General features: G+C 50.3%; 1 protein-coding gene across 1 annotated transcript in view; it reads right to left on the bottom strand.

The window, feature by feature from the left end:
• VAC14 (VAC14 component of PIKFYVE complex) overlaps window positions 1–14,505 on the bottom strand; it is a 102,544-nt gene that overhangs the window by 67,251 nt on the left and 20,788 nt on the right. The window contains exons 10-12 of the mRNA XM_007074897.3: window positions 10,751–10,814; window positions 3,733–3,877; window positions 3,393–3,458 (exon numbers count right to left, since the gene is read on the bottom strand). Of these exons, the coding sequence (XP_007074959.2) occupies window positions 3,393–3,458; window positions 3,733–3,877; window positions 10,751–10,814 (275 nt within the window). The remainder of the gene's footprint in view (window positions 1–3,392; window positions 3,459–3,732; window positions 3,878–10,750; window positions 10,815–14,505) is intronic.

Raw genomic sequence — 14,505 nt, 5'->3', positions numbered from 1 at the left:
TTGGACAGATGTATAACACATACCCATCACACCCTGAGGATTCTGAACGCAGGCTGGGAAGTAGTGTGCTTGGGGCTGGGATGGGGAATCAGGGTGGTCCTGAGGCCCCTCCTGGACCAGCCACACCTTCAGGGACATTGAGAGGAGGAGCTATTGTCCTCTGGTACTCATGGGTGGAGCTCACTCAGGCAGCTGCAGGCTTAGGAGGCAGCCGACAACTGGCATCTTCTGGGCAGAAGAAGCACGCCCACCTCCCTAACGGTGTCCAGCAGGGCTCTCTGAAGGGCATGCACCCTACATTCCACACTGTTGAAATCAGGGTCGCATTTTCACTTAAAAACATGTAATTGGATCTCTAGCTAATGGGGGGATTGCTACTCTGGTGCCAAGAATATTAATTTGACACCTGCAAGTTCCTTCTGACCAAAGGGATCTTCAGACAAAGGGTGCAAGGACCAGGCACTTGCACTGGTATTGAGGAAACAGCCACTTATCCTGAGTAATGGAAAAGCAGACACAAGTGAGGATGCCGGAAGGGCATGGACTACCAAGTTAGCGTGGGAGTAGAACTGAGAAGCAATGGCAGGTGAGACACCCAGCAAGGCCACAGGCCAATGGGACTATGGAACATGGTGGTGGGGCAGGGCTAGGTCTCTGAGACTCTGCCCCTCCCTGCACCCAGCTCTTGCATTAGTAACACCCAGGTACACTCTGTTCCTTGAGGCCAGTGGCTCTCACCGAAGGTGAGGAGAATGTGAGTTTATCACAATTACACTGGGAGAGAAAAGTATTCGCAACACAGATGACAAACTGAATATCCCCAATATACAAAGGGCTTCTACAAATCAGTAAGACAATGGGACAAAGGGTCTGGAGGCTGAAGCTTTTACAGATATCCACCCCTCTCCACAGCACATTGAGAACTTTCTCAAGAACCTGTGGAACAGGAGAAGGTGGCCAGAAATGGGGATGACAATACAACTACACACAAGCTCCCCATCTCCTGTCTGGTTCTGATGTGGGTAGCTGGGACCACACTTGGTGGAACACAGGTATGACGGTTAAGCGATTAAGAGAATGGGCTTTGGAGTCAAACAGATCTGGTTTTGAGTTTGGCCTCATCACTTCCTAGCTGCGTGTGAGTTGTTTTACCTCCTTCAGTCTGGGTATTCTCAACTGCAAAATGGAAATGATACCAGTTCTTCCCCACAGAATTGTCGAGGGTTCGCCAGATACTACAAGGCAAGGGTCTAGCACAGTTCCGGGCACAGCAATGACTTCATACAAGCTCTTGCTACCTATCGCCCAAGATGATGGGCAAACCTGTGCCTTGAGGCCCCGGGCTGGATGTACGTGGCTAAGTTCGAGGGAGGCGCCTCTCCCCACCAGTCTGGCTGTGGTCTGATTTGACTGAATGGGCTTTCAGGGTCTTACACCCCAGGGAGCTCCCATTTGAGTTCAGGGCTGTGTTTGGAAATACTGGGAAAACCTACCACAGAGAGATTTCTAGATATCCTAGAAAGGAAGCTCCAGGAAAAGGGGGACTTTGTGTTGTCTGTGGCTGTATTTCCAATGCCAAGGACACAGTATGCCCTCAACGTTGCCAAAGAGACTGGTCAGGGGACACTTAGGAATGTGATCTGGTGAAGAACCAGGATAGGGCAAATTCAGGACTCACCACTGATTATCCTGGTCCCCAACTCCCTCCCCTAGAGAGAGGAAGGCAGGGAGTCTCGGCTCCTGTTACGACAACAGCCCCCCTCCAGTCCCACAACTGTCCCCAAGAGCAGCTGCAATCCTTTCCCAGCAGAGGCCCACAAGATGTGCCCCAAAGCTCTGACAACATTTGGCACTTCAGCAAATCGAGTTTCCACAGCCGCAACCTGAACAGAGCTGTTTAATGGACTGCATCTCCGCCGGCTCCCTGTAAACGCATACGCACACAAAAACCAATCACAAGCAGAGAGAGCTGGATGGGATTAAACAACTCAATTTAAAGGACTGAAGACTCAGCTGCTTCCAGCGAAGTCCTAGGGAAGGAACCAATCAGAAAGTTCTTCTCTTTCTTTTTGTATTGAAACGAGGGCTGTGCCAAGTGCCCTTAGTCACCCCCAACTCAGGCAGAACCGGGCCACGTCCTCCTGGGCCCCCTGCCGAAGTGGGTGCTGAAGGAAAGGGAAAGAGAGGGCACGTGTGCATGTGAACGAGGCAAGCAGGAGGGGTCAAGGGCAGATTCCCAGACCATCTGTTTTGGAAGCTACTGGAAATGCAGAGGCAGGCACCAGCCCATCTGATCTCTTTTCAGCTCAGGTTCAAGAAAGCAAATTCAGGCTGCAGGAAAACTATCCTAGGCCCCACACAGCCTGCTACTAGGCTCAGGCGCCTCACGCATAGGAGGTTGTAAGCAATGTCGCTCTCCTTCTCCCCTGGCCCCCAGCTCTTGTCCACTCCCATATTCCCAATGGGCAGATTTGTGGATTCACGTGCCCACTGCCTCATGGGGCACACAGCTTTGCCTAAGGCCCACAGCTGCCCAGAGCCCAGAAGAGGGAAGGAGAGGGACCAGTCAAGGTACAGCCTGCCAGCATCAGACAGGCAGCCTAGAGCTGGTATAGGTGAAGGGAAGGGATGTCACCCTGGCCAATGGCAACACCCACGAGCAATCCTGCCCCTAGGCTGGGAGGCAGGGGAGTCTTGAAAAAGCACTACCATAGCCTGACAGCAAAGGATGAAATGCTGCCGAGAATGGGGTGGGGACGGGGGCCGCCCCCCAGAGGGCTAAGAGACGCAGAGCCCAGCTCTCTCTCCCTTTCTCTGGGCTAGCCTCTCCCTTCTGCTCTTGGTGACCCCGACAAAGCAAATCTTAAAGGGCCAATTTCAAGCCAGAGGTCAGAATGGAGGCTGGCTGCAACGAACAGAACACAACAAGAACTCACAGAGCGGCCAGCATTGCCTGGCCCAGCACTTAGCATCTTCCGAATTACTGCCCCACTGAGCAGAGAAGGAACCAGACAAGCCACTTGCTCGTGGTCAGGCAGCTACGCGGGGCCAGATCTTGCTTTGGGGACCCAACCCAGCCGAGCTGCCCACCACCACACCCCACCCGCCCTGCCCTTCTATAGCCGAGCCAGTTTCCCCCCGAGGCCAATGTCCTCGCTGATACACTGACCCAGTGCTCCTCAGAAGGGCTGGAAGAAGACGTCCTTGTTCCCAAAGTCAAGAGCATTAAACACAGCTTTCCCTGTAAGCGATGCACCTTACCAGATAAGAAGAGAGAGACTTTTTGGGTGCTGATTTAAGAGGACAACAAAACAAGCACCTCTCAGCTACCAGATCCCATCTGTCACTCAAATGACTTAGGCAGCCATGACAGAAGGAAGGGGGTGACCTACCTCGTCAGATTCATCCGACAACGTCTGAAGCAGGATGGGGAAGAGGCTGTCTGTGTGCCGGAACATCTGGAAAGCACAGACGCCGGGAAATCCGTGAGCTTCCCCCACCCTGGCTCCACCACTGAGCTCAGCGTGGACAGGGTCCCACTGCATTGCATGGACCTCCCCCACACCCCCAGTGCTCCTCAAGCATCTTTCACTCCTCTGCTTGCCAGGGATTTTCTAGAACTGCAGTGACCAGAACCCTACCAAGCATGGGGAGGCCCCAGAAAACTGACATAGACCCAGAAGCAGCCCCAGCTTCGAAGGGCCTATCAGGCTGATGGGCCCAGGGACTCACCTTCCGGGGAGTCTTGATATAGAGGTGGTAGAGCCACTTCAGGACAGCGATCCTGGTCATCATCCCGATGGCCATGTCGCTGAGGTGGCAGTTCAGGACCTGCACGATCCCGTCAAGGTGGAGGGTGACTGGGGCCCTGTCCGTGCTGTGGGTGAGACCGGGAGGAGAGCTGAGTTGAAGCCTGCTATAGCCCCTTCCGCTGAGCGGCAGCGCCACTCTGGCTTCGCAGTCAGAACCACACACGTGCTGCACTTTCCTGGGTGCCGTGACCAGGAGCGGGCAGGCGGCACACCCCCTCCACGTGGCTGGTGGAGGCTAGTTTCACCGCGTGGCCTCAACCCTCCCTCTCCAAGGCTGGGGTTGGTGGAAGAGGGCCGGTCTGCTGGCTGCCTACCCACCTCCCCAGCACTGGCCTAGCTTGTACTGGAGAACACCTCTTTGAGATCACCAAGCTGGGCCCCAGCAGACCTCAGGGATGAAAAGCCGTTCAGCATCCTCAGGGCATTCAGTCCAAACCCTTTGTTGATAAGACAAAACCAATGGATCCAACGAGTCCAGGGGAAAGCCCTGAAAACACCCTTTAAGAGCAGACAGAGTTTTCACCAGGCAAACAAAGAATATTTCTCCAGTAAGGACCTGGGTTCTGAGGACCCAGGTCAGGCAGTTCAGTTGCCTGTCTGTAGAAAACGGTCTCGCATGGCATTTCTAGGCTGCTCAATTATTCATTGGCAGCAGGAACTTGATGCCAGTGCTTTCCTAATTTGCCTGCAGTGTCTCTGAAGCTCATTTGATGTGAATTCCTAAAGGGACCCATTCTCAGTTCTGTAACTGCTAAACAGAACTGCTGTTTAATATGGTTTGATGATTCCCCACGGTGCTCGTTTAGGGGTGAGAGTGGGTACTTCTATCCTCGGGTCGCCAGACGGGCTGGGCGTGTGATGACAGAGCCCAGCAGTCCTGAGCCTCTGGGCGGGGATGTCACTAATTCCACGGGAGTCATGTGGCTGGAAGTTCTGGGGTCTTTTGCCAACACCTAAACACCTAGGTTCTTTGCTAGCCTAAGACAGACAGGGAAACTAAGGCACAGACAGACAAGTTCAGGGTGGCAAACACAAGCTCCCAATCTCTCCATCACTTTCTCTCTCACTGTCTGATAGAAACGTAACGTGAGCCACACATGGAATTTTACATTTTTGAGTCCTATACTCAAAAGTAAAAAGAACCAGGTAAAATTTTAATGACATATTTTAATGAATATAACATACCCCAACAATATCATTTCAACATGAAGCCAACATAAAAAACGATATACACATCACTCATAGGATACTTCATATTCTTTTCGGTGTTCTAAGTCTTCGAAATCCAGCGTGCATTTCACCCTGACAGCACACCTCTGTTCACACTAGCCACACTGCACGTGCCCAGCGGCCCCGTGACCCTGGCTATTGCCACGGACAACACGGCACTACGGTGTCGGGCTAGCAATCTATCCCAGGGCTTCCTGAGCATTTTCTTTTCTTCTCTGAAAACTTCCTAGAAACTCCCTCTCCTCCTGCTGATGACCAGGACTTACTCTCTTATCGCCAAGTCCTCCTTTTCCCCGTCCTCCTACCTGGCTCCTTCCAGCATGCTATTATAGCTCGTTTCCTTGAGAAGCTGGAGAAGCTCCGGAAGCCTACCTACACCCCAAGGCCTTAACAGAGTGGGAGCTCAGGAGGCTGTGAGGAATGAATGGCAACTGCCCTGATTCTGCCTCTGCATCCTGACCTGGTGAGCCCTCGGTCCACAGTGAGTCCCCTCCCACAGCAGGACATTCCAGCTCCCCCATGGGGCCAGGGTGCTGGGACTCTATGCCTGCAGGCCAGCACCACTTTCTTAGCCGAAATGGTCCCCCAGGGAGCAAGGCCTTGTTTTCACTCCCCTGGGGGCAGTCAGGGCCGTAGTGGCCAGCAATGGCTGTGGCCTAAGCTGCCAGTGGGAGGAAGGCAGTACCAAGCCCAGCCGCTCCGACTCCACCCTGCAAGTCAGGCCCAGAGGTTACCCGATCGGGAAGGGGTGGAGCTCACAACTTGAATGTGAGCAGTCCGAGCCTAGAGTGGCCTCCTCTACCACACGGCACTGCCTCCTAATGGGCCAGGCTCAGGAGAGTCCATTTGCAACTATCCCCTGGCAGGGGCAGCTGAATGGCAGCCCTTATGTGGACTGGCCCGGTCAGACCTGGCAGCCCTGTGTACTGGAGGGACAGAGAGGGGTCGCAGAGACCGTTCAATATATTTTCCTATCAGCACGACAGGCAAAGTCTCTACGTGGGGCGGGAGAGGAGACTGGGAAAGCCTGGTGCTGCTCTGTGTGGGGGGCATTCCAAATCCAAGCGGCCCAAATAAGGGCTCCAACATGTTAGATGGTCCCTGGGCCAGATGGGCTCCTTGATTCACTGTAGTCCCAAGATGCTTCCAGCCAGTTCAATGTCTCTACTGAGGGACAAATCAAGGGCCAGCCCATGGTGGCATCTCCCCATGATGGCGCTGTGTCAAGGCCATATAATGAAGGATTTCGTGGAGCCGGCGCACAAGAACTGGCAGCATTCTGTGCACTGACATTCTCTGACTTTCCCCACAGCAAAAGTTGGCTATGGCAAACCTCCCCAGACACGGGCACCTTCAGATTGCTGGTGAGGCAGGTGTCAGCTTCAACCCACCAAGAACACCATGGCTGAAAGGGACGTCATGGTTCAAGTAACTCAATCCTGCGATGCACAGATGAGGCAGTATGGAACCTGTCCAAGGCCATGCGGCCATCAGTTGAAAACTTATTCCCTTAGCCGGAGACACTCTCCCTGGGTCTCACTTCCCTTGGCTGGCTGGAGGTGAGGCTCATGGGAAGCAGGGGCACCCAGGGCACCGGGGAGACTGATCTTAGTGCCTGGGAAAGATTCTACTAGCTGTGGAGGAGGCAGCTCTCAGCCGCTCCGCTGGGCAGGGCCGGCTGCTGTGTGCTGGGCTCCACACATGCACCGCGGGGAGCCAGAAGTCTGTGGGAACCCAGGCCCTTCCTAGAGAGGGCAGGCTGCATGGTGTGCTCAGCTCCTGAGTCCGAGATGGAGTATCCTCTGCCCTGGGTTACCTTACCCAGAGAGCAGATGGGAGCTCACTCACAGTTTAAAATACATTTCTGCATCGGGTCCAAAAAGTCTAGACTAGTCGCTCCTGGGGGTTTCTGAGTTATTTCAAGGTGTCTGCAAAACCCCACTTCCACTGAACATTCTCATAAAGCATCTCATAACTAATGTCTTACACGTATGTGTACGACATTTTCCAAGTGCATGGCACTACTGTAGCTATTAAAATAGCGATTTAATGGGACACCTGGGGAGCTCAGTCAGTTGACTCCACCTTCGACCTAGGTAGTGATCTTGTGGTTCGTGGGTTTGAGCCCCGCATCGGGATCTGTGTTAACAGCTCAGAGCCTGGAACCTGCTTCAGATTCTGTGTCTCCCTCTCTCTCTCTGCCCCTCCCCTGCTTGTGCTCTGTCTCTCTCTCTCTCAAAAATAAACATTAAAAAAATTTAACAACAAAAAATAAATAAAATAGCGATTTATTAAACAATACTTCTGATTCTACCAATAAATAATGATAAATTCCAGGGGTTCTCTCTGGGAGGCAACACTTCATTTCTGTAATGTCTAATTTTTTTTTTTTTAACGTTTATTTTTATTTTGGTGGGGGAGCAGGGAGAGAGAGAGGGAGAGAGAGAATCCCAAGCAGCCTTCACTTTGTCAGCAAAGAGCCCAACACAGGGCTCGAACCCATGAACCCTGAGCCTGTGAGTGGAAATCAAGATAGGAAGCTTAACTGACTGAGCCACCTAGGCATCCCTGTAATGTCTAACTTTTTATGGTACTCATATGTTACATCTCTAATCAAATTAGAAAGAAAGTAAATAAAAAAATTGTTTCTGAATTCCACATTTTTTAAATAAAGTATCTTTACAACTTTTTTTTCAATCTCCAGATGCTAGAAGTTGAGAAGCATGGAATTCCAGATCTTTCTGTTTGCCTTTATGTAGCCAGTGACCTATACCGAAACTCAATGATGACACCACAGTCCTTGGCAAGGCCCCAGGCATTGGAGTGGAAGTCTGTGCATGTAGTAACCTGTCCGGGGCTCCCCTGTCGGGTGGGCTTCTGGGACTCTCCCAGTGCAACCAACAAAAGCCACACCAGTGGGCTTGGGAGTCAGACAGGCCTAGCCTGAACTCCAACCTGGCCACTAATTCCAACCTGGCTGAGTGACTGTGGACCAGAAGTTCACCTCTCTGGGCCTGTTTCCTCATTCATAAAATGGGGATAATAATGAAGTTCTTGTAATAATAATTGTAGCTAAAATGCGTAAAGGGCTTTCTCTGAGCTGGGCACCATTCTGTTCTCTTTACATATTCAATTCATACAAGCTCCACACCCCTAGGAGGTAGGCACTATCATCGCACCCAGTTTAAAGATGAGGAAACCGAGGCAGGGAGCGGTTAAGCTGCTTGCCCAGGGACACAGAGTCAGGATGTGTGCCCGGGCGGTCGGACTCCACTACATAGAGGATTCATGAGAGATGAGGGCAGGCAGTGTGTCTGGACAGTCACAGGGTGGGTTTTTGTTTCTTGGCGATCCTGGAAGTTGCCTTCTTGTCTGAGCTCAGTGCCCCTCTGGCAGCACCTACTGGAGGAAGACTGCCCCTACCTTACTGTCTTCAGCTGCCATCTCCAACGAGTGGGGGGCCCAGGGCCTAGGCACCTGGCTCAGGTTTCATGACTCTGAAGGTCGCCCCCCTCTCTGGCACAGCTACTGACTCAGACTGGTAGCTGCCACGAGGAAATAGCCATTTGTGGGATAAAGAAAGCACGAGATGATTTGCTCTTGGTTTTTTAATTTTAAAAGGGTAGGGTCTGGCATGGGCTCCTGAATGACAGGTCTAAAACAAAATCTGGTTCCAATGAGGCAGTTCCCAGCCTCAGCCTTTAGAGCCGCTCCAGCAAATGGCGCCCCCGCCTCCCAAGCGAGGCGACGAGAGTCATGCCCGCCCGCCATGGTTAGTCAGTGATGTCTGACCTCTGCCTCCTCCTAGACCTTTCTCCACCTCCCACTGCCACTCCCCTGGAGGACAATACCCTGTGGCCTAGACAACGGTGACAAGTCTGCAACAGGCTTCTGTGCTGCCACTTTTGCCCCTCCCTCACTCATCCCCCCTGGAGCTGCCAGAGGGCCTTCCGAGTCACAGGTCTGCACCAGACACTGCCACTTACAGGCAGGCTCCCATAGCCTTCAGAACAAGAGCTGGTCCCTCTGGAGGACACATCTCCCAGCACTTCCCTCCGGATCTCTCCCCCAGCTCCAGAATCCAGGATCCAAAGCTGCCTCCTTAACCTCCCTGGGGCACACAGCACATGACTGGCCCACTCACACACCTGTGCCTCCTTCCACCCCAGCGTGGGAAATGTCAGGATATCCTGAGTTGGCTGAAGCCCCAAATCTAGAAGTTATTCTTTCCCTCAGTCTCTCCTCTCATTCCATCACACGCATCAGCAAATCTGGTCAAGTCATCCTTCACAACAGATAAGAAAAAGTCTCTCCAATTTTCTCCACGTTCTGCCACTTCTTCAGGCTGAGCCTCCATCTCCTCCCACGGGAAAGAAGCTGTGGCCCCCGAGGTGGTTTGCACTCGCCCGACCCTCCTAATTCTTTCTCTACACAGCAGCCCCCAGGTCTCTGGTCCCTCCTCAGCCCTAAAAGGAATTAATACTACTAATGACCCCATGGGATTGAAACATCAGCGAGATCCAATGACGTGACACAAAGTATTTGGCACAGCCGGGCCAGGAAGCACCCAGTGAGTGATCACCCTTGTCAGCCATTATTCCAGTGAGCTTCAGCTCGGGCACCATGGCACGCCCCCAGCACCCTCTGAGTCCCCTGTCACAGAAATCATGCCCTGCTTCTGTTTCCCCACTAGAGAACCTCAAGCTTGGGGACCACACTCAGGGGTCACATCTTTACCTTGGAACCTGTAGGGCTGAAGCCTGGCAGGTACTCTGGAGTATGTGACAACTAACAGGATGAATGAATGAATGAATGTTTACCGCCTTGCTCAAATGATTAGAAGAGGCCCCAGGAGCAGTCCACGTTTATAATCAGTACTCACATACTTTGAAACTGCCCACAGGGTCTTAGAAATAAGAGTAAGTGAAAAAATGATACAAAAGGAGGAAAGATTCTAAAGGTCCGGGGAGAAGAGAGCCTCCTGGGGGTTGAGTGCATGTTTTCTCATCATGAGTGACCCCTTCCCCAGGGTCCAGGTTCAGTGTCGGGATGAGAGGGAAGAAACCCCTTATAGGAGAATGCCATCCATTGCAGCCCCACAGGTGCTAATTCTACCCAAAGACAAAGTGACATGGGGCAAGTCCAGGGCAGGTGGAAAGGGACAAAACGGTGATAATTCCCCCTCCAGTGGATGTCATCACCCAGCATACAGTATGTAGGGAACTGCAAGCAATGATCTTGCTGCTTGGCCTGCTCTGCCCCCATGTGGAAGGCTGCACTATGACAGCTGACCCGGCGCCTGGGAGAGGACGGCTCCTGCGGCCCATAGCCTATGCTCTCTTGGACTCTGGAACAGCCTTCTCCTTGTCAGTCTTGTCAGCCCCACGTTATCCCGACAGGCAAAAAGGTTCTGGGCAAAGGTGTCTGTGCGTGTCTCCCTGTAGCTACCATGCACTGGTTCTACGTTTACAACCTGTGTTTACTGACCTCCAACAACTTCTTATCTTTGTCCTTGGGGACAAGGCTACCTGTGCATCAGAACTAGGGGGATTTGGGTTTTCTCAGTGTTCTTCAGATCCCTTCATCAAGCACCCACTGTGCCCCCTAAGGAGAGTTTGCCTCGGGTCTTTACTGCAATTTGCTGTACCCAGGAAAGACCCAGGCCACTTGCTTTCTACAAGCGCCTCTGGCTGGAACAAACCACTTACCTGGCTGGTGTGAAGACGCTGATGCTGCTACTGAAGCTGGAGTCACAAGAACCATCAGGGCCTCCTGGGGACAGTGAGAGGAACAAGGTGTCATGCCAGAGGACCGCTGAAGTCTTCCGAATGAACAAGATGCCTGATATAAGGACACCGACTCTCTAGTCCCCCACATCTTGACTCTGGCTCTTGAAAAGGACTAAAGCTCAGGAGCCCTAAGGACCCAATGCCACCCACTCCCCAAGCTTCTGGGATAGCATCCGTGCTTGTAAGTGTTTAGGCACAGTGATCTCAAAAGAAGAAGGGCACCAGCCCTGAACACATCTGGGAAATCTCAGAAGGGACCGCTGGCCCGAAGGCAATGGATGTTAAAAATGACTCCTGGGATAGTCAACATCATTAGCCATCAGGGAAATGTAAATCAAAACTGCGACGAGGTACCAGTTCACACCCACTAGAACGGCTGAAATACAGATAATGAGTGGTGGTGAGCATGTGGAGAAAACCCTTGGACCCTGCTGGTGGGAATGGAAAATGGTGCAGGTGTTTTGGAAAACAGCCTGGCAATTCCTTAAAGGCTCAACAGAGCTATTACCCTCTGACCCGGCAATCCCACTCCTAGATATATACCCTAGAGAAACGGACGCTCATGTCCACACCAAAACCGTACATCATGTTCATAGCAATCAAATGTCTATCAACTGATGAATGGATAAGTGTGTTACAGCCATACAGTGGACCATTATATGGCAACAAAGATGCATAAAATACTGATATGTGCTACAACATGGGTGAACACTGGAAACATGCCAACGTTAAGAAGCTAGTCATAAAAGCCTGCAATTTGTGAAATGTCCAAAAGAGGTAGATCTATAAAGACAGAAAGTTGAACAGAATATTTATTCTGAGATTATTTTAATTTTCTGAAAGGTTGTAAAAATAGCACAGAATTCTGTTTACCCTTTACCCAGCTGCACCTAACATCATACATTATCAAACCAGGAAAGGAACACTCACATAAGACTGCTAACACAACTACAGACCTAATGTGAATTTCACTGGTGTTTCCACTTACATCCTGTGTTCCAGGGTAGAATCAGGGACCACATGTTGCATTTAGTTGTCGTGTCTCCCTAGTCCCTGCCAATCTGTGACGGTTCCGCAGTCTTTCCGTATCTTCCACGAACTCGCTATCACTGAAGCCCTGGTCAGTTACTTTGCAGAATATGTTGCTACCTTGGTTAGTCTTGCATTTTCTCATGATTAGGCGGAGGTTACGCATTTTTGGAAGACCACCATCAAAGTGACGCACTTTCTCAGTGCATCATATCAGGGGTATGTGATGTCTGTCTGTCTTGTTACTGATGATGTTGACCTTATCATCTGACTGTGGTAGTGTCTGCTGGGTTTCTTTACAGTAAGTTACTATTTTCCTTTTCGTAATTAATAAATGTCTTGGGGAAGATACTTGAGACTAGACAAACACCTAGTTTGTTCCTCAAATGTTCCCCTACTGACTTTGGCATCCACTGATGGATCTATAATAATTACTGTGGAGTTTGCCTAATGGTGATTTTCTGTTTTCCTCTTTTTTTCTACATTTATTAACCAGAATTCTTCTATAGGAAAATGCAGTCCCTTCCCATCCATCCATCCATCCATATATATCATTATGGGCCCATATTTTATTCTGTGGATTACCAATTAAAACTATCATTATTTATATATTGTTGTTCAAATGGTGCCAGCCTTGGCTTCTTGTAAATTATACAAGTAAAACATATTCTCATTCTAAAAATTTCAAACAAAGTAGAACATGCCCACGTCTCTTTCTAACCTTTAATCTTACTCCACTCTATATGCAGGTAACTACTTCACTGGTCTGGCAAGTATTCCTATCTTTCTTTTTGTTTTGTTTTGCTTTTTAATATGAAATTTATTGTCAAATTGGTTTCCATACAATACCCAGTGCTCATCCCAACAGGTGCCCTCCTCAGTATTTCTTTTTGTTTTGTAACATAAATGGAATCACAGTATGTTTTCTGCAATTTGTTTTTTTTTTGTTTTTTTTTGTTTTTTTTACTTTATACTACAGCTTAGTGTAGTGTTATTCCTGTGAACTATGGACCTCCCTCAACCCCCAAGTAAAGAGGGCCTTGATTTCCACATTGAACAGGAAGGTTCTGAGCTGCTGCCTGCCCCCTCTAGTCCCAGAGGCCCTGTGCGGGACAGGGCACAGCTCAGTGGGGCCAGGCGCAGGCTGGGCCTGATGGAACAGATCTTGGCAAAGGGGAGGAGGACACACGGGGAAGGCTGGTGGGCCAGCCTGGAACGGCAGCCAGGACTCCACGCCCCTGGCTGCCTCCTCCCTCTTGACTTTTAGAAACATGCACATTTGTAGATGAAATGAAGCGATATCAGAAATAGGGTTCAAGTTAACTTCCTTTGTTTCGTAGCTTTCACTCTTACATCTCTCCCACGCTTCTTCCTGCACAAGTGCATTTTTCTAGGATCCCACGACAGGGGTACTGCTGGGTGGAAGGGTCAGGAATTCTATATTTTAATCCACGTTGATAAGCTGCTCTTTAGTAAGGTTCTACCACTACACATGCACTTCAGGCACAGAGAAGCAGTCGATCTCCCCAAGCTTCACACAGGGATATTAGTAATCTTTTACATTTTTGCCAAGTTGATGAGTAAAAATGATACATTGTTTTACTCTCCAATGCTCCCATTTCCAGTCAAGCTGTACATCTGTGGCTGCCCTTTTTGTATTAGTTCCCTCTTTAGAGAATTGTGGTGTAAACGGCGCTAGGAGCAAAGACTCAGAGCCCTCGGGCCTAAATCTGAGCCCTGACCCCTCTACTTACTAGCTGTGCAACTGTGGGCAGCTTACCGACTTTGCCTCCAGTCCCTCACTGTATAACGGGGTAACCAGAACTCACCTCACAGCCTTGTTAGGAGCTAACATTTGTTAGGTGTTTAAATGGAAAACCTTACCTACATCTCTATTTGTTCCTTGAGAACAAATTCTCTCAAATGTTCATGGCTTCTGACACATGCCACCAAACGTATGTAGCAGATGATATATTCCACCTGCTTACTCTCCCCCCACTAGGAATGCCTCTTCCCCCCTCTCATCTCTACAGGGAGCGTGTAACTAGAGTAATATAATCAGAGTAAAAATCACAGTAATAACCTCCCTTATAATCAGAGTAAAAAAAGGGGTGGGGTGAGGTGGGGGCAGAGTGGAAGCTAAGGAGAAGGAAAAGATCCAGCTCAAATGACCTCCATGGACTTGGCCTGGAGCCCCCAGTCCTCTGTGACCGCATGCAGGGCCACATGATTACTCAACTGTGGGTCTGTCCTGGGCTCCTTGCAGGCAGATGATTTACCTACATCTGCAGGGTCCACAGAAGCTGCCGCTATATCCAGTCCCATCAAAGCCTTGCAAGTGGATGGATTCCATTACACATCTACTAACAGTGGTTGCAAGCCCTCTCCTAGAAACCTTATTTATAATTCTGCCCCTCACCTGGTACAAGAACTTCTACCCCCTAACCCTCCGTGATCCCTCATTTAGGACCCACCAGGGGCACACTACTATCTGGAAAATGTTGATGATTAAAAAAACAAAAACAACAACAACAAAAAACAAGGGAGGAAAAGCCCTGTCCAGAGAACCTCGCTAAGTACATAGGTATGTTATACACATGCATTAAAAATTTGACACTAAAGTACCTGTTTCTGAGAGTGTCTGG

This window comes from Panthera tigris, chromosome E2 (assembly GCF_018350195.1).
Source record: "Panthera tigris isolate Pti1 chromosome E2, P.tigris_Pti1_mat1.1, whole genome shotgun sequence".
NCBI lineage: Eukaryota > Metazoa > Chordata > Mammalia > Carnivora > Felidae > Panthera > Panthera tigris.
This window is presented reverse-complemented; position numbering and strand designations above follow the sequence as displayed.